This window comes from Sorex fumeus, unplaced genomic scaffold, assembly GCF_029834395.1.
Source record: "Sorex fumeus unplaced genomic scaffold, SorFum_2.1 ptg000019l, whole genome shotgun sequence".
Classification (NCBI taxonomy): Eukaryota; Metazoa; Chordata; class Mammalia; order Eulipotyphla; family Soricidae; genus Sorex; species Sorex fumeus.
The window spans coordinates 13,692,472-13,717,003 of NW_026606076.1; the positions used below are offsets into that span (position 1 = coordinate 13,692,472).

Genomic DNA, 24,532 nt, shown 5'->3' on the forward strand with positions numbered 1-24,532 from the left:
CCCTCCGTGAAAGTAAGCAAAATTTGGGCGTATTATAGGTTAAAGTGGTGATTTACCTGATTTGCATCAGGGGGCCAGGCTCAGTGTCTGACACCATGTATTCCCCTGAGCCCTCCAAATATGAGCACTGAACATTGAGTCAGTAGAAGTTCTTTAGCAACTGCGGTGTGTGCCCCAAAACACAAATATAATTCGAATGACCAAGAGGAATTAGACCTATTTTTAATATACTTAAAACTAAAATATTGTTCTAACTAATAAACTCAAATTGTCAGTAGTTTATGTTACTCAACTTTAGGGCAATATATTCCTCGATATGGTTTATTGATAAATAGTATATGCTAAAGCGAGTGGTTCCAGGTTTTTACTCAGCAGTTTTTTTTCTTTTTCTTTTTGAGTCACACCCGGCGATGCACAGGGGTTACTCCTGGCTCTGCACTCAGGAATTACTTTTGGCAGTGCTCGGGGGACCATATGGGATGCTGGGAATTGAACCCAGGTCGGCCACTTGCAAGGCAAATACCCTGCCCGCAATGCTATAGCTCCAGCCCCACACTCAACAGTTTTTGAAGCTCTTTATTGCTAACAATATTGTTTAGCTGTGCTGGAGCTCAAACCTCCTTTCAACATCACCTGTCTCTATTCTGCAGTATTTTTTCAGCTTTATTACACAATGCCCCAGATCTGCTTAACAACTGGCTTGATTTAGAGAAAACTCGAATATTCTGATGAAACAGAAATGTTCTGTGACTGTTTTATATCATGTGACTCAAGTTAATGCTGTAGGTTGTCAATGCAGCGGGGCTTAGAAAAATAGTATTTCAGGTAAGGCCATTGCCTTGCTCATGGCCAACCCGAGTTCAATCACTGGCACCCAATATGGTACTGTGAACTTTCCCAGAATGATCACTGAGTGTTCAAGCAGGGGTAAGTCCTGAGAAACTGTGACCCTCTCCTCCTCTACCCCCGACCAATATTCTATAAGAACAGAACATTCTCCTGACTTAAATGTTGCCATGACAACAAAAAATTGCAATTATTTGCAGTGCTACCAGTTAACTAGAATTTCTGTTGTAATCATTTTGCAATATACTGAAATAGCAAGTCTTTGTTGTCACCTGAACACATAATGTATCGCAAAATATTTTTTTATTAAGCCACCATGATTTACAAGCTTGTTTATAACAGCATTTCAAGAACACAATATTCCAACACCAATCCACCACCAGTATCAATTTCCTTCCACCAATGCCCCCCAGGTTCCCCCTTACCCTCCGGCCTGCCTCTTTAACAGAAAAGGGACAGAATATTTTAATTTAAACAACTTGTTTTTGTTGTCGACTCACCATCTGCCCTGCTCTACCTTAAATTTTTTTGTTTTGTAAAGCAGGGCAGAAGCGATAGCACAGTGGGTAGGGTGTTTGCCTTGCATGCGGCCAACCCAGATTTGATTCCTCTGCCCCTCTCGGAGAGCCCGGCAAGCTACCGAGAGTATCTTGCCTGCAAGGCAAAGCCTGGCAAGATTCCTGTGACCTATTTGATATGCCAAAAAGAGTAACAACAAGTCTCACAATTTGTTGTGAGACATTACCGGTGCCTGCTTGAGCAAATTGATGTACATCGGGAGGACGGGACAGGACAGATTTTGTAAAGTAGTTCACAATATCTGATTACATTTTATATTCAAACACCAATGCCATGACCATTGCACCTTCCAACCACCATATTTTGGATGTTTCCATCCTGAACTTCAATGCCAGTCCCAAGCAGAGCCGAAATAATATATTTTATTTTGTTTGCTATGAAAACTGCTGAAAATGCTACAAAAAAGTTTCCCTAGAGGAAAGAGTATAAAGATTGTTGTACTTCATCCAGGGGCCATTAAGCCCTTCTTTTTTATTTTTTTTTTCTCTTTGGGTCACACCCGGCAATGCACAGGGATTACTCCTGGCTCTGCACTCAGGAATTATTCCTGGCGGTGCTCAGGGGACCATACGGGATGCTGGGAATCGAACCCGGGTTGGCCGCGTGCAAGGCAAATGCCCTACCCACTGTGCTATTGCTCCAGCCCTTCTATAAGAGATCACTAACATGTTGTTAAAGGTTGAGCCTTGTGCTCATATATATATGTATATATATATATGTATATATATCTGGAATGGGAAGGAATGGGAGTGAAGATAGATGGTCGGCAATTACACCACCTCTGCTTTGCTGATGACATCGTTCTTAATAACACCAAACATCAGCCAAACGGCACAAATGCTAACCGACTTCGACCGTGAGTGTGTAAAGGTCGGATTACAACTGATTCTCACAAAGACAGTGTCATGGGAAACAGTCTTGTTCCTGATGTTCCATTCACTCTTAACGGAACCACTATCTCTGAATGCAACAGTTATATATACCTAGGTCGAGATATCAACATGATGAATAACCTGGCACCTGAGTTACACAGGAGGAAGAGGGCGGCTTGGAATGCCTTCAAGAGTGTTGAAGAAATAACTAAGAGGACAAAGAATCTCCAGCTCTGAGCACATCTCTTCGATTCCACTGTTCTTCCTGCGTTAACATATGCTTCAGAGACCTGGGCCCTATGAAAACAGGATGAGAACGCTATTCAGGTCTCTCAAAGAGGAATCGAAAGAGCTATGCTTAGAATATCACGCTTCACTCAAATGAGAGATAGAATTTGGAGTTTCGATCTCCGTCAATGCTCAAGAACAGGAACGCTGTCTCATTTGCCAAGGCATCAAAAATCAGATGGGCTGGACACTTAATGAGGTTTAAAGATGACCGCTGGACTAGAGCCATTACTGACTGGATTCCACGGGACGTCAAAAGATCGCGTGGACGCCCACCTACAAGATGGTCAGAGTTCTTCGTCAAGACCCTGAATGATCAGTTTGAGGCTCTGCATATTCCTACAACGAGCAGATGCCATTGGGCTATGCTAGCACACCACAGGGATGAATGGAGACGTTACTGGCACCCGCTCGAGTAAATCAATGAGTAACGGGGTATCAAGTGATCAAGTGATATCTGTAAAAAATATATTCCTCCAAGGGTGGTTGGTTAGAGTATTCGTTGCCTCCTACTTTGAACCCCATCAAATGTGTCTACTGATATCTAACTAAATCTCTGAGAAGTGCAAGCCAAGAAGTTAAAATTCATGGACACAATCATCCTCATGGCTAAAAAATCTGGGGGTTCCTTGGGATGCTGGTCGACCAAGTACCCACCGTGCCAAAGCCCTGACAGCTACATCCACACCTTATATCTACAGCCATGCTAAGGACTAGTTCACTGCTTCACTAAAATCCTCTACAGAGATTTTAACTGCGAATAATTTCAGGTACCCTGGTGCCCAGACTGTAGATCCTGAAGTCTCTGAACAAATGACAGGCCACATAAGTGGCAATGCAACTCCTCCTAATTATATAATACTGAAATTCCAGTGGGGGCACACCAAATTAGATGGGAAAGTGACACAGAAGCTAACCAAACTCAACTACAAAAAATAATAACACAAAAGGGTCAATCACAACATACAGTGTTGCAAATTCTCACACGAGGAATTTACAGTCCCATGACATATATAATAATTTTCACATAAAATTCATTTTATACTGATTGATCCTGGTATTGGTGCTTTGTTACTAGTCAATTTGAACTCTAGAACTGTATAAATATTTGCGACTTATTTCTATATTAACATGAATAAATAGAAAAGAACTTCTTCTCTATTGATTATGGCAAGAGCAAATGCACTTATGCAGAAAATCTCACTCTGAAAACTTAGCATCATTACTAGGTAAGAAAGATAACTCATATCGTTTCTCTATGTTTCTGTTAATTAAAAAGCTCTTAGAAAAGTTGCTTTGCTCTCCGAGTACATGGACTTCATTTTTCTTCTTATTGTGGGGCTGTTTATCTTGACAAGAACCTAAATTGACAGGATTGACATTCTGATACTGCTGTCATGTCTTTGTCACAGAAAAAGTCCAGAGTTAGAGATTATATACACAAGATCCTTGTTGGGACACAGTAAAGGTTTCAATTACAACCTTATTGAAACTGAGGTGACACATCCTCTGAATGACATTATCCTTGAGAAGGTGTTTAACATTGAAGCATATGAGAGAAATAAATTAGCAAATTTGAGTGAGGGAACAGCAAGAGAGACACAGAGAGAGGGGGAAGGAGGGAGAGAGAGACAGAGGGAAAGAGAGAGAGATCCTCTTTGGAAACATACCAAATGATGAAAATGAAAATATATCTATATATATTATTTATATAGAGTCTCCTGCCCCCGTGCCTGGCTGTCCTCACCGGGGCACCTTGGAGGGGGGAGGGTTGAGTTTCTCCCCCTTCCCCCCCGCCCCGAGCAGAGCCCCAGCAGCTGAGGACCTCCGGAGCCAGCCATGGCCATGCTGGAACCACTCTCCACACGTCCGGATGGGCCTCATGCATGAAAGAACTGGTAGAGGAACCCAGGCATGCGGGTCCTGGGGCTGAGGTCTCCAAGCCTACTCGGATTGGGACTGGGCCTTCTCCAACCAGACCCCCCATCTTCCATTAGGTAGGCATCATACCCATCAGCTGCTGCCAGCACCAGGTTGGTCCCATCAACGGCCAATATGCAGAGAGTATAAAACCCAGCTCCCGGAGGAGAACAGCGCAGAGTCTCCTGCCCCCACGCCTGGCTATCCTCACTGGGGCCTCTTGGAGGGGGGAGGGTTGAGTTTCTTTCTCCCCCCCCCCCCCAGCGTCCCGAGCTGAGCCCCAGGAGCTGAGGACCTGCGGAGCCAGCCACGGCCATGCTGGAACCACTCTCCACACGTCCGGATGGGCCTCATGCATGAAAGAACTGGCATAGGAACCCAGGCATGCTAGTCCCAGGGCTGAGGTCTCCAAGCCTACTCAGATTGGGACTGGGCCTTCTCCACCTTAGACCCTCCATCTTCCAGTAGGTAGGCATCACACCTACCAGCTGCCGCCAGTGCCAGGTTGGGCCCATCAATGGCCAAGACGCAGAGACTATAAAACCCAGCTCCTGGATGCGCGGCATTCGTGGCCGCGCGACATCTTATTATCTTATTTTTTTCTTTGGAGAAACTGGCGGGCTACCAAAAGTATCCTGCTTGCACGGCAGAGTATGGCAAACTTCACGTGTTGTACTCAATATGCCAAATACCAGTAACAATGATGGGTCTCATTCTCCTAATCCTGAAAGAGCACTGAAATGGCTCTTTTAAAATCTCAAGGCTAGGACGAAGGAGACGTTACTGGTGCCTGCTCGAGGAAATCGACGAACAACAGGATGCTTGTGATTGTGATATATATGTATAGCTTACCGGGCTTTCCGAGAGGGGTGAAGGAATCAAACCGGGCTCAGCTGGGCCAGCTGTGCACAAGGCAAACGTCCTACCACTGTGTATTGCTCCAGCCTGGCAAGCTACTGAGAGTATCTTGCCCACATGGCAAAGCCTGGCAAGCTACCCATGATGTGTTCAATATGCCAAACACAGCAACAACAAGTCTCACGATGGAGATGTTACTGGGGCGGCTGGAGAAAATTGATTAACAACGGGAGGACAGTGACAGTGATATATATATAGCAAATGAATAAGAAAGAATAGAAACCTAACCCTGGGAGAGAAACAAAAGAACTGAAAACGAGGGATGCCACATGCCTCATTTCAACTCCAAATTTACAGACACAATTTGTAGAACAAAAATAATGGAATTTATTTAAAGATCAGTTAGGGGACAGATAAACCTACCTGCCTTTACAAGGTGAATATCCTCCTGCTCCAAGCCCCGTTGCAATAACCTCTTGAATTCCCAAAGTCCCAGAAGTGGATAGTGAAAATTCAGTCTCGGAGCCATACGCCAGCCTTGCAATGCCTTTGACCTCGGATGGAGCACCTCACCTAGATTTCCCCCCGGTGGGCTTTCTTTACCTCTACACAAAGCAAATTGTCATATATTTGCCGCCCAGATGATAAGCCCCCCACTGCCATCTCAATGTTTCATGACTGAGCTGAGTGCCCTGCCTTAGAGCTCAGTAATGACTCTATTTGCCTGCAGAGTCACACCCGATTTAAAGACCCCATCTCTCCAGGGCTCTTCCCTCACCCAACTTTCAGATGCTGATTCCAAGCAGCTGACTCCCACATTACCAACATCAGCTCTCAAACTTGGCTACAGATCTGAGCATACCACACCCCTTCCTCAGGAACAAGGTACATGTCAGGATGGGGAAGGGGTCCAAGGGAGATGAGAAAATCTTCTATGTGTGTTTAGACAAAAGGGAATTACAAACATGGAGAAATTCACAGGATCAAAGATGTTCCATGTACAGAAGACATATCGCCCAAGTGTGCTCCTCTGAACTCATGAAAATCGGTTGCGTTCGCTAGAGTTTCTCAGTAGAGGGTTTTTCTTGGTCACTGCACCACGCTCACATTGAGTAGGTGGAGGGGATTTGCTAATAGGCCCAGTAAGTTGTTTTTCTGCAGACACTGAACCTGGACGATGTGGGGAAGAAAAGGGAACTTGAGTTGTCAGGACACAAAAACTCAAGCCTGCTCAAGCCCAACCAGGCTCTGTCTAAAGTTTTTTATTCTGGGATCTGACAAAAGAATACATGATGGTTTATACCACGAAACACTGGACATTCACATTACTAGAAAGCATTGGAGGTGTTAGGTCAAAAGTCATATATTCTCTTTTCATCTCTATAATGCTCCAGTGGAAAATGGATCATGAATTCCCCCCAGCACGTGGCTAATTTTACAAAAGAAAAGTATAAAACTTCACAGTATCATCATTAAAGACCATTACAGGAAACCCAGTATCATCATCAAAGACCATTACAGGGAACCATCGCAACCTTTTGTGATATTATTGTTACTCTCTTTATCACGATGACGAGTGTCAGCAGTTTCATGAACATTTCAGTGTGCTTGGAAGAGATTTTGAATGGATTATTTTTTCTGTTTATCAGACAAAGTCGACAGAATCTAGACATTCTGGTATGGAGAGCAGAAGTTTTCATGAGAGATCTGAACTCCCCAGCAGAAAGCAAATATGACCTCCCTGTTGGTCTGCATGGAAACTATTCACATGGTGACCCCCATGTCTGCCTCCATGTCCCACTTGTGAGGTAGAGGACTCAAATGTCAGGACTAGCCTCCCCCTCTCAGGACCCCCTCACTACTTACTGGTCTCTGCTGGGTCTCTGCTGGCTCATGCTTGGAGCTGGGCCCTCCGCTCTCTCCTTCTTTGTGGGTGATGAGAGCTGAGACTCTGTGCTCAGGACCGGGAGGAAGGCCAAGTCAGGCATGAACCCGCACAGGTGATGGTGATGAAAGGGACACAGGTAGGAGCCTTACTGAGAAACAGCCTTATGACTGTGTGGTTGAGTCCTTGTTACTCCTTCATGGCCTTGGGGGATCAATCACAGGACTCAAGGTGAAAGCCAGTGTTTCTTGTTAGTCCTGTCCCCAAGGACCTCTTAATAGTCATAAACAAGGAGGTAATTGAATGTAATTATGCATGAGACTTTATTCTCTCTGAAAGTGATCACCTGGACATTTCTATTCTGTGCCCAGTGAAGGACAGTTTTGGGTCTTTTCATTTTTTAATATTTTACTTTTTTTATGAAACACCATGAGATACACAGTTAGTAAGTTGTTCATGATTGGGGTTCAGTCATACAATGTTCCAACACTGGTTTCTTCACCAATATACATATTTCCCACCACCAATGTCCCCAGTTTCCCTGCTCCCTCTGCCTCCATTCTGAACCTAGTGAAGGCAGGTTCTCTCCCTCTCTCTCTTTTCTCTCTCTCTCTCTCTCTCTCTCTCTCTCTCTCTCTCTCCTTTTGGGCATTATGGTTTGCAGTGCAGGTACTGAAAGGTTATCATGTAAATCACTCTACCTCTTCTCAGCACTCAGTTCTTGTCCGCAGTGGTCATTTTCAACTATCATTGTCATAGTGGTTCATTCTCTGTCCTAATTGTCCCCACACCCACTTGTGGCCAACTTCCAAGTGGATGAGTCCTCCTGGGCCTTGTTTCTACTGTCCCTGCGTATTAGTCTCACACTATGAAATTTTTATTTAAATTTTTAATATTTTTGAGTCGTTATATGTAGAGACTAACATGGAATAGAGGGTAACATAGAATAGGGAACCATTACTACTTTGCTCTGTTAAACTGCCCGCTGATTATTTGTGTGCCAGCCTCTCCACTCTGGTACTCATGGCAGCATGTTGATGTGTTCACCAACTGTCCTCCATGACTCTGTCAACTTAAAAAATGGCTTATGTCTTGGGAGTCAGACTGGGGAAGTGATATTTTGTTGAACAAATGGCCAGCCTGTGAATTCTCTTATGGTTGCCCAGGCCACCCAAGTACTTGGGCAGTCCTTGTGTGTTTGTTTCTCTACCACCGACTACTTCTAGCCAAAGGTTGACAGTGCCAATCCACTTTATAAGAAAACACTGTCACAACCTTTAATCCCACATATGAGAGTGTCTGTCCTTTTATTTCTGACTACCTTCACTCAGCATGGTATCTCCAGATCCACACATGAAGCAGCAAATTGCATGATTTCAACTTTTTTCTGTTTGGGTTTTGGGTCACACGTAGCAGTGCTCAGAATTTTCTTCAGGTTCTTCACTTAGTGGGCACGTGTAGAAGGACTCCAGGACCACAAGAAGTGCCAGGGATTGAACCTGGGTTGATCGTATGCAAGGCAAGTGCCCTAGTCACTGTACTATTGAGTTAACCTTTTTCTAGAACCAAGTAGCATTCCATTGTCTGTATTATAGTTTCTTTTTCTTTTCTTTTTTTTTGCTTTTTGGATCACACATGACGATGCACAGTGGTTACTCCTGGCTCACGCACTCAGGAATTACTCTTGGCAGTGTTTGGGGGACAATATGGGATGCTGGGTATTGAACCCAGGCCGGCCGCATGCAAGGCAAATGCCCTACCCACTGTGCTATCACTCCAGTCCCATACTAAGGTTTCTTTATGCAGTTATCTGTCCCTGGAAATTTATGCATTTTAGTTTTGACTACCACCTCAATAGTCAAAGAAAACTCAGAAGAAAAGAAAATGGGACAGTTCTCTTTTATCAACCTCAAATTTTACTATAAAAAACAGTGCGCTGGGGCTGGAGAGATAGCACAGCGGGTAGGGCGTTTGCCTTGCACGCAGCCAACCCGGGTTCGATTCCCGGCATCCCATCTGGTCCCTTGAGCACCTCCAGGAGTAACTCCTGAGTGCAGAGCCAGGAGTAACCCCTGTGCATCGCCAGGTGTGACACAAAAAGTAAAAAAAAAATAAAAACCCCAAAAAACCGTACAGTGCAGGACAAAGGACCAATGATCAAAGCAATGGAATAGAATTGAGAGTCCCGAAACACAGTATCAGGTATATGCACAGTTAATCTTCGAGAAAGGTGCAAAAAGTATGAAATTTGTTTTTCATATGCGTTCATTTGCTATCTGTAAGAGGTATTTAATATTCAACAAAAGCTTAGGATTTCTATATGAAGAGAAGATTAAGAAACATTACTGTGTGTCTTGTCACATAACTGTATCAGTATTTTTGTTGAGAGTAAAGGCACATAAAAAGACATGGGTCATCAAAATACCTGATAACAAAGTCATGTCTATTTATGTTTTAAAGGACAATTCTGCTTTTAAAACATATCTAGTAGATTCTGAGGGATGAAAGATTTCAGTTGTACAGTAGCATTGATATGGTTCGATAGTCTTACCCGACACTACAAATGATTAGCTATAATAAGCAATTTTCCAAATTTCAGATAGGATGAAAGGAGCTGTTAAAGAGTCACAAAATTAGTGAGGACGAGTCCTGATTACTGATTTCAGATGATTTCTTTTTCAGTCATTGTATTCCTGTGATCAAAAGACAAATACAAGCTTTAATATTAGGGTCTCCTACTGAGAAGCTTCTGGAAAGCCCTCTTGATGTCCTTGTTTCTCAGGCTGTAGATGAAAGGGTTCAGCATGGGGACAATTGTTGTGTAGACCACAGAAGACACTGCCCCCTTCCTGGGGGACTGGGAGACAGTTGAGCTGAGGTACACCCCAATGCCTGTCCCATAAAATAAGCAAACAACGGACAGGTGAGAGCCACAGGTGGAGAAGGCTTTGGATCTCCCACCTGTGGATGAGACTCTCAAAACAGAGGACGCGATTCTGGAATAAGAGTACAGGATCCCTGAGACTGGCACTCCCCCAAAAATAGCAGCAATAAAATACATTAATAGGTTATCAGTGGAGGTATCCCCACAGGATTTCCTGAGGAGTTGAGGAATGTCACAGAAGAAATGAGGAATTTCCACGTGGGTGCAGAAGGTGAGCTGTGACATCATCAGACAATGTGCCTGGGACTCCATCAGACTGATGCAAACAGACAGCAGAAGCAGCCGGCTACAGAGGCGGGGGTTCATGATGACGGGGTAGTGCAGGGGGTGACAGATGGCCACAAAGCGATCATATGCCATCACAGCTAGAATTACATTGTCCAAACAACCAAAAACATAAAAAAAAGACAACTGCACCAGGCAGCCTGCATGGGAGATGGTTCTGCTCTGAGTGTGAATGTTCCAAATCATCTTTGGTACCGTGGAGGAGGTAAAACCAATGTCAGCCGTGGACAGGATGGAGAGGAAGAAGTACATGGGAGTGTGCAGGTGCGGGTCGGAGCTGATGGCCAGGATGATGAGCAGGTTTCCGGTGATGGTGACCAGGTACATGGACAGGAAGAGGCAGAAGAGGAGCGACTGGACTTGGGGATCATCTGAGAGTCCCAGGAGGAGGAATTCCACGATCCCTGTTCCATTGTGTGCATCCACAGGACAGAGGCACCTTTTTGGGGGAAACATGAGCATGGGTTCAGGCATATAATTTCTCCTCACCGTATCTTTATCTTGGTTGTAAGCAATACAGAAATACCATACAAAAACTAATATCCTTACCACGTTTTGCGTTATTGACTGGTTGTGATAAACATGCTCGTATAAGTCTTTTGTCTTTGACTTTAGCTCCATATTTTCTGTGGTTTTGTAATTTAAGAAAAACTGAGCTAAATGCAGGTGTCAAAGAAAATGTGTTAAAAATTCTGAATGTCTGAAGTTGTACTCAATATTTGTCCCCTATGTGGAAGTAAGCAAAATTGAGGACAAATATTGGTCAAAGCGGTGAATTACATGATTTTCATCAGGGGACCAGACTCAGTGTCTGACACCATATGGTCCCTTGAACCCTTGATAAGATTTGATCACTGAGCATTGAGCCAGAAGCAGTTCTCTAGCAACTGTGGATGTTACCAAAACCATACATATAATTTGAATGAACAAGAGGAATTAGACATATTCTGAATATCCTTAAAAATATAATATTGTTCTAAAAATAAATAAAAATATTGTTCTTATTAACAAACACTAATAATCAGTAGTTCACTGATGTTTTGCTCAACTGAAAGAAATGTATATTCCTCATATGTCCATTAATAAATACTATTTACTATAGCAAGTTGCTCCAGGTTTTCACTCAGTAGTTTTTCATGCTCTTTGTTGCTAATAATATTGTTTAGCTGCGCTGGAGCTCAAACGTCCCTTCAACATAAACTGTCTCTATTCTGCAGTATTTTTTCAGCTTTATTACACAATGCCCCAGATCTGCTTAACAACTGCTTGATTTAGAGAATGTTCGAATACTCTGATGGAAGAGACATTTTCTGTGACTGTTTTATATCATGTGACTCAAGTTAATGCAATAGGTCGTAAACGCATGTTTCAAAGTTCTATAAGCTGAGCTCAGAGCAATAGTATTTCAGGTAAGGCAGTTGCCTTGCACATTCCTAGCCCGGCTTCAATCACTGACACCCCATGTGGTTCACTGAACTTGCCTGGAGTTATCACTGAATGCACAATCAGGAGTAAGTTCTGAGATACACTAGATATGACCCTCCCCTCCGTCCCTGCCAATATTCTATAAGGACAGAATATCCTCCTGACTTCTAAATGTTGCCTTGGCAACAAAATATTCAGGGAGATGCAGATTATTATAATTGATATAAGATACAATTGATATAGAGATACCAGTTAACTAGAATTCAACTTCAAATTTACAGACACGATTTGTAGAACATATATAATGGAATTTATTTCAAGATCAATTAGAGGACAAATAAACTTATCTGGCTTTTACAAGGTGACTGTTCTCCTGCTCAGAGCCCCATTGCAATAATTCTCTTGAATTCCCAAAACACCAGTAGTGGACATTGAACATTTAATCTCTGAGCCATAAACCAGCCTTGCAATGCCTTTGACCTCAGACAGAGCACCTCATCCTGATGTTCCTCGCCCCCCCACCCCCATCCACCCCATGAGCTTTCTTTACCTCTACACAAAGCAAGTTGTCATATATTTGCCACCCAGATGACAAGTCCCCCCACTGCCTACTTTCATGGACGAGCTGAGTGCCCTGATGTTGAACTCAGTAATGGCTCTATTTGCCTGCAGAGTCACACCCCAAATTAAAGGCTCTGTCTCTCCAGGGCTCTGCCCTCACCCCACTTTCAGATGCCAATTCCAAGCAGCTGACTCCCACATTACCAACATCAGCTCTCAAACTTGGCTACAGACCTGAGTTTTCCACACCACTTCCTCAGGAACAAGGTACATGTCAGGATGGGGAAGGGGTCCAAGGGAGATGAGAAAACCTTCTATATGTGTTTAGACAAAAGGGACTTTCAAAGATGAAGAAAATCACAGGAACAAAGATGTGTCATAAACAGAAGGCATATTGCCCAAGTGTGCTACTCTGAACTCATGAAAATCAGTCGTGTTCACTAGAGTTTCTCAGTACAGGGTTTGTTTTTGTCACTGCAACATGCCCACACCATGTAGGTGGAGGGGAGTCGCTAATGGATGCCAGTAAGTTGTTTTCCTGCAGACACTGAACCTGGATGAACCCTGGGAAGTAAAAGGATGGTTAGGACATCACTCAGGTGCCTGCTCAGGCCCATTGAAGCTCATCTCATGTTTTACATCCTAGAATCTTGCAAAAGAATAAATGGTGGTCACTTGTCCATACTGTTTTCCAAAAGGGCTGAACCATTCGGCATTCCCAGCAGCAATGAAGGAGGGTCCCTTTCTTGCCACATCCGCGCCAACACCGGTTGCTTTTGTTCTTTTGGATGTGGGCCAGTCTCTGTGGTGTGAAATGATATCTCATTGTTGTTTTGATCTGCATCTTCCTGATGATTAAAAAATAGGAGACTAACACCCAAGAATAGACGAGATAAGTACCAGGAAGTTTATTCCATGACTTGGAGGCCAACCACACATGCTAGAGGAAAAGGGAGCTCAGATAGAGAAGGGAGCACTAAATAAAGGGTGTTGGGAGGATCCTCCCAGGATGTGTGCTGAAAGTAGACTATAGACCGAACATGATTGCCACTCAATGCCTCTTTTGCAAACCACAGCACCCAAAAGGAGAGAGAGAACAAAAGGGAATTCCCTGCCACAGAGGCAGGGTGGGATTGGGGGGATGAAGGGTGGGAGGGATACTGGGATCAGTGGTGGTAGAGAATGGGCATTGGTGGAGGGATGGGTACTCGATCATTGTATAACTGAAACTCAAGCACAAAAACTTGTAAGTCCACAACTGTACTTCATGGTATTTCACTAATAAAAATAAAAAAAGAATAAATGGTGGTGTGTGAACATTGTACCATTAAAATGTACTTTCACGTACCCACAAACAAAACATTGTTGATCCAATCAGACAAAACTACACATTCTTTTTCTCAACTCTAAAATGCTCGTATAAACCAGATAACACTGTCCACCCATCTCGTGACTGATTTTGCAAAATAAAAGTGCCAAACTGCACAGTTTTATCATCAAAGACTGGTACAGAAAATGACTGGTAAGAGCATGTTATATTATTGTTATTCTCCTTCTCATCGTAATGATGAACATCAGCAGATTCATGAGTTTAGTGTGCTTGGGACAGATTTTGTAAGGATTATTTTTTGTTCATCAGGAAAAATCCAACAGAGGCTGGAAATGCTGGCAGGGAGAACAGGATTCTTCACGAGAGATCTGAACCACCCGAATGGGAAAAGTAAACACGAGCTCTCATGTGTCTGCATGGAAATAGTGCACATGGTAACCCCCATATGTGTTCCCAGGTTCCAGTTGTCTGGGTGAGGAGATAAGAGCCATGATCAACGTCCCCAAGCCAGTATCCCCTTTATCCACTCACTGGTCTCTGCCGGGTCTCTGCTGGCTCATGCTTGGAGCTGGGGCCCCTGGCTCTCTCCTTCCTTGTGAGTGATGAGAGCTGAGACTCCGTGCTCAGGACGGGGAGGAAGGCCAAGTCAGGCATGAACCCACACAGGTGACGGCGGTGAAAGGGGACACAGGTAGTAGCCTCACTGAGAAATACCCTCCAGACTGTGAGGATGACTCCTTATTACTCCTCCATGACCCCGAGGGATCAACACACAGGACTCTGGGTGAGAGCCAGTGCTCCTTGTTAGTCCAGTCCCTGAGGACCTCTTAATAGAAAGTCACAGAGAAGAGGGGAATTGAGTGTAATTATGCATGAGACCTCCTTCCCAGAGAACAATCACCTGTACATTTGGGTTCTGTATCAGAAAAAGACAGATTAAAACAGGTTTGGGTCTTTTTGACTTAGATAGCAACAGGCAAAACCAGAGTAGGAAACGGTTCAGGGTGCCCACTGATGGTCTGAGTGAAAAACCTTGCCTCTGCTCTTCCGGTACTCACTGCATTTCTATGTGCTCAGTAACTGTCCTCATTTTCTCTGTCAACTTAAACAATGGCTTACATGTTGGGAGCCAGGCCCAGGAAGCAATATTTTATTGACTATGAATGTTTGAATTTTGAATTTGAATGTTTGAGTTTGAATGTTCTAATTCATTTGACTTTTTTGTCATGCTCTTAAGACTTTATTTATTTATTTATTTATTTAAATAGTGAGACATCATGAGGTACAGTTGCAGACTTACACATTTTTGTGCTTGGGTTTCAATTATACAATGATAAAACACCCATTCCCTCCACCGGTGCACATTTCCCACCACCACGGATCCCAGTATCCCTCCCACCCCCAACCCCCCCAACCCACCCTGCCTTTGTGGCAGGGCATTCCCTTTTGTTCTCTCTCTCTTATTGGGTGTTGTGGTTTGCAAAAGAGGCAATGAGTGACAATCATGTTTAGTCTATAGTCTACTTTCCGCATGCTTCTCCCATCCTGGGAGGATACTCCCAACACCTTTATTTGGTGTTCCCTTCTTTATCTGAGCTCTCTAGTATGTGTGGTTGGCCTCCAAGCCATGGAGTAAAATTCCTGGTACTAATCTCGGCCATTCTTGGGTGTTAGTCTCCTATTTTGTTACTTTATGTTCCCCAGATGAATGCAATCTTTCTATGTCTATCCCTTTTTTCTGAGTCATTTCGCTTAACATGATACTTTCCATGTAGTACCACTTGTACGTAAATTTCGTGACTTCGTCTTTTCTAACAGCTACATAGTACTCCATTGTGTAAATGTACTAAAGTTTCTTTAACCAGTCATCTGTTCTCGGGCACTCAGTTTTTTTCCAGATTCTGGCTATTGTAAAGAGTGCTGCAATAAACAGACAATTGCAGATGTCACTTCGACTATATTTTTTTTGCCTCTCTGGGATATATTCCCAGGAGTGGTATTGCTGGATCAAATGGGAGCTCAATTTCTAATTTTTTGAGAATCGTCCATACTGTTTTCCAAAAGGGCTGAACCAGTCGGCATTCCCACCAACAGTGAAGGAGTGTCCCTTTCTCACCACATCCGCACAAGCACCGGTTGCTTTAGTTCTTGTGGATATGGGCCAGTCTGTGGTATGAAATGATATCTCATTGTGGTTTTGATCTGCATCTCCCTGATGATTAATAATGTGGAGCATTTTCTCATGTTCCTTTTAGCCATTCGGATTTCTTCTTTATGAAAGTTTCTATTCATTTCATTGCCCCATTTTTTGATGGGGTTGAATGTTTTCTTTTTGTGGAGTTCAACCAGTACTTTGTATATTCTTGACATTAACCCCTTATCAGATGTGTATTTGGCGAATGTCCTTTCCCATTCTGTAGACTGTCTTTGTATTTTGGTCACTGTTTCTTTGGAGGTGCAGAAGCTTCTTAGTTTAAGATAGTCCCATTTGTCTATCTCTGTTTTCACTTGCTTGGCCAGCGGTGTGACATCTTTGAAGACACCATGAGCTTCTTTGTCGTGGAGGGTTTTGCCAATTTTCCCTCAATGTACCTTATAGATTCTGGTCTGATGTTGAGGTCTTTAATCCACTTAAATCTTACTTTTGTACATGAAGTTAGGCAGAGATCTAAGCCCATTTTTTTTGCATGTAGCCGTCCAGTTTATCCAGCATAATTTGTTAAAGAGGATTTCCCTGCTCCACTTCACTTTTCTTGTCCCTTTATGGAAGATTAGATGCTCGTATGCTTGGGGGGAGATGTCAGTATATTCAACCCTGTTCCATTGGTCTACAGCTCTGCCTTTGTTCCAGTACCATGCTGTTTTAATTATTACTGCCTTGTAGTAGAGTTTGAAGTTAGGGAGGTTGATTCCTTCTATTTTCCTTTTCCCAAGAATTGCTTTAGCTATTCGTGGGGGTTTATTGTTCCATATAAATTTCAGGAGTGTTTGCTCCACTTCTTTGAAGAATGTCATGGGTATCCTAATAGGGATTGCATTGAATTTATACAGTGCTTTGGGAAGTATTGCCATTTTGACAATGTTAATTCTCTCGATCCATGAACAGGGGATATTTTTCCATCTCCTCGTACCCTCTTTTATTTCCTGAAGTAGCGTTTTGTAGTTTTCTTTGTACAGGTCCTTTACTTCCTTAGTTAAGGTGATTCCTAGGTACTTGATTTTCTGAGGCACAATTGTAAATGGGATTGTTTTCTTCATGTCACTTTCTTCTCTTTCACTATTTGCATATAGGAAAGCCATGGACTTTTGGGTATTGATTTTATAGCTTGCAACTTTACTATACAAGCCTATTGTTTCTAGAAGTTTCTTGGTAGAGGTTTTTGGATTCTCTAAGTATAGTATCATATTATCTGCGAATAGTGGAAGCTTGATTTCTTCCTTTCCTACCTGGATGCCCCTAATATCTTTTTCTTGCCTAATCGCTATTGCAAGTACTTCCAGTACTATATTGAGCAGCAGTGGAGAGAGTGAACATTCTTGTCTCTTCCTTGATCTTAGAGGGAAGGATCTCAGTTTTTCCCCATTGAGGACAATGCTTGCTGTAGGCTTGTGGTAGATGGCTTTAACTATATTGAGGAAAGTCCCCTCTATCCCCATTTTGGCTAGGGTTTTCATCATAAATGGGTGCTGGATCTTGTCAAATGCTTTCGAAGCATCTATTGATATGATCATATGATTTTTATCTTTTCTTTTGTTGATATGGTGGAATATGTTGATTGATTTCCGAGTGTTAAGCCAGCCTTGCATCCCCGGGATGAATCCTACTTGGTCATGGTGTATAATCTTTTTGATGAGTAGTTGAATTCTATTTGCTAGTATTTTGTTGAGAATCTTCGCATCCGTGTTCATCAGGGATATCGGCCTGTATTTTTTTTCTCGTGGTGTCTTTGTTTCCTTTTGGTATTAGAGAGATATGGGCTTCATAGAAACTGTTTGGGAGAGTTTCGGTTTTTTCAATTTCCTGGAAAAGTTTGAGAAGGACTGGCAGCAGGTCCTCTTTAAATGTTTGGAAAAATTCGCTAGTGAATCCATCTGAACCTGGGCTTTTGTTTTTGGGAAGACTTTTGATTGCAGTTTCTATTTCGTTGATGTTAATAGGTCTGTTTAGATACTCCAGATCTTCTTGATTCAGCTTTGGGAGATTATAGGAGTCCAGGAATTTGCCCATTTCTTCTAGGTTCTCTTGTTTCATGGCATACAGACTTTCAAAGCAGTCTCTTGTAGGATAACACTCTTTTGTCCTTCCTCAGGTAGCTTAGGTTTGTCAGGTCACACCCATCTAAGGACACTGAACTTGTATTTTAAGCAATGTCATTTCTGTGTGGACACAGGAAGACAGTTAATATTATGCTTTGTAGCTTGGTAGTTGATTGACTCCGAATAATATTTACTCCTGGGCATCTGATTTCTTGACTCAGTTGCCCTTAGTTCATAGCACCCCAAAAGCAGGGTCCCGAAGAGGGACTGAATGGACCCAGGGCAAGCTGTGAGCTACCCTGGCATCGAAATGGGTCAGGCCAAAGAGCCACGATACTCAACTATAAGTTGAGGGCATGATCATGGACAAATGTTGTCATGATCCAAAAGTAAGTAACGGCAAGACTAGGACCCTGCTGGAGCGAGGAAGATTAACCTGGCCTCAGGACTGTGGAATGTATAGTGAGATGTTCTCAGGAAGAACCAAACTAAATTTATATCTCTTACTGTGCTCATACAGAATGACATTGCTAGAAATATTAGAAGTAAATTTATTACAACTATTTAAGTAGATTACTAACTGAGGGAAGAACACACCCTTGTTGGGATCCCACCCTTGAGTGGATCTCCTAGTAATATGAAGTAATCTCTGTAGATGAGATTTTATCCTTGAGTTAATCTCCTGGAGGAGTAGTCTTACCTCTCTTTGTTGATTCGTCAGTATTCAACCCACCTTTATGTCACCGCCTTATGTGACTGCTATATAAACTAAGACGTAAGCTCAGAGAGGGGAGAGTCAGAAGCGAGAGAGCTCGGGCTCCAGAGATCCAGAGTCAGAGCCAGAAGGAGAGAGGTTCCAAGATTGGGGCCCAGGAGATAAGGAGGCAGAGAAAGACAGGAGTGAAGAGGATTGGAATAAACTACTATTGATATAGACTGGCCTGGCCCTCGTTTCTTCTTCCGTCTGCCCTTGGCCAACAGCCATTCCGATCCAGGCCTAACACAGCGGCTCAAGAGCACCGAACACAGGCGGTGAGACAGTGCCATCCAGTGAGCCCGTGAACACACAACCTTCGGCGTGATAAGATTTTACAGCCTCTGATGATCTTTTGGATTTCTTTGGTTTCTGTTGTGATATCCCCCTTCTCATTTCTGATTCAGTTTATTAGGGTTCTCTCTCTCTGTTTCTTTGTGAGTGTTGCTAGTGGTTTATCTATCTTGTTTATTTTCTCGAAGAACCAGCTCTTCGTTTCATTGATCTTTCGGATTGTTTCTTTGGTTTCCATGTCATTGATTTCTGCTCTAAGTTTTATGATCTTTTTCCTTCTGCCTGATTTAGGCTCTTTCTGTTGATGCTTTTCTAAGGTCTTGAGCTGTGAGGTCAAGTTGTTTATGTGCATCGTTTCTACAGACCTAAGATATGCATGCAGAGCTATAAATTTTCCCCTTAATACGGCTTTCGCTGCATCCCATAGGTTCTGGTAGCTCGTGTCTTCATTCTCATTTGTTTCCAGGTATCTTTTGATTTCGTCCTTGACTTCGTTCCTGATCCACTCGTTGTTCAGCATTGAGTTATTTAATTTCCAGGTGTTTGATTTGGTTCTCCGTGTCTGTGTGATTCACTTCTATCCTCAGTGCATCATGGTCTGAAAAGATGGCTGACACTATTTCTATCTTCCTGATTCTGTTGAGGTATGTTTTGTGTCCTAGCACATGGTCTATTTTGGAAAATGTTCCACGTGCACTGGAGAAGAATGTGTATTCTTTCTTTTGGGGGTGTAATGCCCTGTATAGGTCTATAAGCCCTTTCTCTTCTATTTCTTCTTTCAAAGTCAATGATTCCTTGCTGGGTTTTGTTCTTGTCGATCTGTTCAGAGGTGATAAGGCAATGTTGAAGTCTCTAAGTACTATTGTGTTGCTAGCAATGTCCTCCTTAAAATCGGTTAGCAGTTGTTTTAAATATTTAGCTGTTCCCTCATTAGGTGCGTATACATTTAAGAGTGTGATTTCTTCCTGTTGTAAGTATCCCTTGATGAAGAGAAAATAGCCTTCACTGTCCCTTCTAGTCTTTGAAAAAGGTGAAATTAATGTTGTCGGATACTATTATGGCCACCACAGCTTTTTTTCAGGAGCTATTTGCTTGCAGGATTGTTTTCCATCCTTTGACTTTGAGTCTGTGTTTGCTCTGACTGTTGAGATGAGTTTCTTGTAGGCAGCAGAATGTTGGGTTCTGTCTCTGTAACCATTTTGCCACTCTGTGTCTCTTAAATGGTGAATTTAGACCGTTGACATTGAGAGAGTATGATTATGGGGTTTTGTGTCATGTTTCTGTGCGGGTGTGTTGTGGTTGTAGGGTTTGTCTTGTCTAATAGTAACCCCTTTAGGCCTTGTTTTAGGTTTGGTTTTGAGTCTATGAAGTCCCTGAGCTGCTGTTTATCTAGAAAATAGTGTAGCGTTCCTTCCATTTTGAGTGAGAGTTTAGCCGGATAGAGTATTCTTGGTGAAGCATTCATTTCAGTGAGTTTTTTTTTTATTATATCTCGCCACTGCCTTCGGGCTTGTAGGGTTTCCTCTGATAGGTCTGCTGTGAATCTAAGAGGTGCTCCTTTGTATGTGATTTCCTTTTGCTGCTTGCAGTACTGTATCTCTATCGGCAGCATAGATCATTCTAACTATAATATGTCTTGGAATGTTTTTGTTTGGGTCTCTTTTAGCTGGCACCCTTTGGGCTTCTTGAATCTGAATGGCTGTATTGTGGAGCTCTGGGAATTTCTCTGCGATAATTTGTTGAACCATGGTTTTTTCATTGGGATTGTTTCCATGAGCTTCTGGTAGTCCAATGATTCTAACATTGTTTCTTTTGGAATCGTCTCCTAGGACTCTGATTCTCTGTAGAGCTATTTTGAGGTTTTTTGCCACTGTTTGTTGTTGCATGTTGGCTTGGTGCAGCTGATCTTCCAGTTCAATGTTTCTTTTCTCAGCTGTGGTCATTCTATTTTTGAGGGCACAGAGTGAGTTTTTTATTTCATCTATGGAATCTGTGATCCGTACCATTTCTGTGCGAAGCTTTCCAATTTCCGCTCTCATTTCTTGCTGTATTTTGTCGATTGTGCGATCGATTGTTTCTTTCATGTCCTCTTTCAATTTAGTGGATATCTGTCAGACTGTTTCATTGAGTTGATTGAACTTCTTAATGACTTCATATCTGAATTCTTTGTCAGAGAGGTTCCTAAGGTGGCTGGCACCTACTGAGGCTTCTGGACTTGTTTCCTCATCCTCTCCCTGTGGCGGGGATTTGCGTTGTTTCTTTATGTTGGTGTGTAGGTGTTGGGCTCAGATTTCTTGGTTTGGGTAAATTACTTGTGGTTGCAGGCCCAAAATTAGGCCACGCCCACTTTAAAAAAGCCACGCCCACTTCTAAAGTGGCCACACCCCCACAGATACCTGGTGTGTGTCCGGGGAGTAAAGACTGGGTGGGGAGAAGAGACCAGCTGGCCTTGGCGGCGGAAAGGGAGAGGCAGAGAGGCTTAGATCTGCTTTGTCTCCCGGTGTGTGTGGGGGGGGAACGCCTCCTCATTTGACTTTTTAAAGGGTGAATTGCCACACTTTTTGAATCCCACATGTGAGAGAGCTCATTTTGTGTCTGTCACTTTCTTTCTGACTAACTTCACTCAGTGTGATACTCTGCAGATTCATGAACATAGCAGCAAGTTGCATGATTTCACCTTTGTTTTGCTTTGTTTTGTTTTGGGGTCATACCTAGCAATGCTCCTAAGTTGACTTCATGGAAGGTAAGGGCCCTACCTACTGTTCTTTTGTTCTGGCCCCTGATTTCACTTTTTTCTTACAGCTAAGTAGCATTCCACTGTGTGCAATATATTTTATTTATGAAGTCATCTGTCCTTGGATATTTATACACCTCCCCCTACTCCAATATTCATAGCAATCATAGGAAAAATAAAATAGGACAGCTCTCTTTCCCCAACCTCAAACTATACTATAAAGCTGTAGTAATCCAATCAGTGTGGTGTTGGAAGAAGGACCAATGTTCCAACCAATGGAATAGAATTGTATCCTGTAACACATCTTTAGGTATATGCACAGTTTATCTTTGAGAAAGGAATAAGAGGTATGAAATTTGTTTTCACATGAAGTTATTCACTATCTCTAACACAGGTCGCTTATAGTCAACAAAGCCATTCACTTTTCTATATGAAGACAAGATTAAGAAACACTACTGTGTGTCTTCTCACACAACCTGTATCCGTCTATTTGATGAGCGTAAAGACACAGAAAAATAGACATGGGCCATAAAAATAGCTGATAACAATGTCATGCCTATTTATTTATGCTTCAAAGGACAATTCTGCATTTCAAAAGATATCTAGTAGATTCTGAGGGATGATAGATTTCACTTGTGCTGTAGAATTGGTTATAAATATGATTTCATAACATTTCTAGACAATGCATGTAACATTTCTAGACAATGCATGTATTGTAATGAGTTACAATAATCAATCTACAATTTTCAGGTAGTACAAATGGAGATGTTAAAAGTTATAAAAATTATTGGCAATTTACTAATTACTGACTTCAGATGGCTTCTTTTGCACTCACTGTAATCCTGTAGTTCAAAATTGAAGTACAAGCACTAAGATTAGGGTCTTCTACTGAGAAGCTTCTGGAAAACCTCTTGACATGTTTATTTCTCAGGCTGTAGAAGAAAGGATTTTAGCATGGGACAATAGTTGTATACACCACCGAAGACACTGGCTCCCTCTTTGGGGACTGGGAAAGAGCTGAACTGAGGTACACCCCAAAAGCTGTTCCATAAAATAAGCAAACAACGGACAAATGAGAGCCACAGGTGGTGAAGGCATTGTACCTCCCACCGGTGGATTAGACTTTCAAAAACAGAGAACACGATTCTGGAATAAGAGTACATCATCCTCAAGACTGGCACTCCATCAAAGATATCAGTGAAAAAATTGTATAATTGAAACCCGAGCGCAAAAATTTGTAAGTCTACAACTGTACCTCATGGTGTCTCACTAATAAAAAAAAACCCATGATACTCTCCATGTTGATCCACCTTTTTGAAAATTTCATGACTTCATCTTTTCTAACAACTGCATAGTATTTCATTTTGTAGATGTACCAAAGTTTCTTGAACCAGTCTCAGATGGTAGGTTTTAAAGTAATGGCCAGGGTCACAATTAAAAACAAATAACACAAGAAAAGTGATTAGGTTATGCTATTTATTGAGAAGCTTCTGGAAGGCCCTCTTGATGTCCTTGTTTCTCAGGCTGTAGATGAAGGGGTTCAACAAGGGAACAATAGTTGTGTACACCAGTGAAGACACTGCTCCCTTCCTGGGTGAAGGGGAGACAGCTGAGCTGAAGTACACCCCAATGCCTGTCCCATAGTACAAGCAAACAACAGACAAGTGAGAGCCACAGGTGGAGAAGGCTTTGTATCTCCCTCCCGTGGACGGGACTTTCAAAACAGAGGACACGATTCTGGAATAAGAGTACAGGATCCCCGAGACTGGCACTCCAGCAAATATAGCAATAAACAGATACATTAACAGAGTTTCAATGAAGGTATTCCCACAGGCAAGCCTGAGGATTTGAGGGAGTTCACAGAAGAAGTGAGAAATTTCTGCATGGGCGCAAAAACTAAGCAGTGACATGATCATGCAATTCAGCTGAGAGACTAACAGGCTCATGAAAACAGATGCCAGAAGTAACAGGCTACAGAGACGGGGGTTCATGATGACGGGATAGTGCAGGGGGTGACAGATGGCCACAAAGCGATCGTACGCCATCACCGTGAGAAGTAAACTGTCCAAACATGCAAACAGGTAAAAAAGAGATAATTGCGCCAGGCAGCCCACATGAGAGATGGTTCTACTCTGAGTGTGAATGTCCCAAATCATCTTTGGCACTGTGGTGGAGGTGAAGCCAATGTCAGCCACGGAAAGGATGGAGAGGAAGAAGTACATGGGCGTGTGCAGGTGGGGGTCTGAGCTGACGGCCAGGATGATGAGCTGGTTCCCGGTGATGGTGACCAGGTACATGGACAGGAAGAGGCAGAAGAGGAGAGGCTGGATTTGTGGATCATCGGAGAGTCCCAGGAGGAGGAATTCCACGGTCCCTGTTATATTGTGTGGATCCACAGAGCAGAGACACCTTTTGGGGGAAAACATGAAAGTGGGAACAGATAGACATCTCCTCATCACTAGGTCCTTATTTGTTTGTAAGCAATTCACAAATACAGTAACTGCACTTGAATCCTAAGCATTTCTTAGCTATACTTTGTTGATTGTGTCCGACATTCTTTTCAAACCTTTCCTTTTGAATTTTCTCCATTTTCTGCTGGATTCATTTTGGGAAGACTGGGTTTTTGAAACATTTGCGAGGAAAAATAAAAGCATATTTAAAGATTATCAAAATCCAAAGTTGCACTAAAGAGCTGTTCGC

The 24,532-nt window shown here is 42.7% G+C and overlaps 2 protein-coding genes across 2 annotated transcripts; both read right to left on the reverse strand.

Moving 5' to 3' along the window:
• Window positions 1-9,973: 9,973 nt before the first annotated feature.
• On the reverse strand, window positions 9,974-11,098 carry LOC130021936 (olfactory receptor 18-like). The gene has a single exon (XM_056112681.1). It carries the CDS (start codon window positions 11,096-11,098, stop codon window positions 9,974-9,976), a length of 1,125 nt encoding a protein of 374 aa, XP_055968656.1.
• A 12,206-nt stretch (window positions 11,099-23,304) lies between these two features.
• LOC130021937 (olfactory receptor 18-like) lies at window positions 23,305-24,288 on the reverse strand. The gene has a single exon (XM_056112682.1). The coding sequence runs from the start codon at window positions 24,286-24,288 to the stop codon at window positions 23,305-23,307; it is 984 nt and encodes a 327-aa protein (XP_055968657.1).
• Window positions 24,289-24,532: the final 244 nt, after the last annotated feature.

Excerpts from the sequence above, each read along its gene's own strand:
- LOC130021936 (XM_056112681.1), bottom strand. The coding sequence starts at position 11,098 with ATGGAGCTAAAGTCAAAGACAAAAGACTTATACGAGCATGTTTATCAC.
- LOC130021937 (XM_056112682.1), bottom strand. The coding sequence starts at position 24,288 with ATGAGGAGATGTCTATCTGTTCCCACTTTCATGTTTTCCCCCAAAAGG.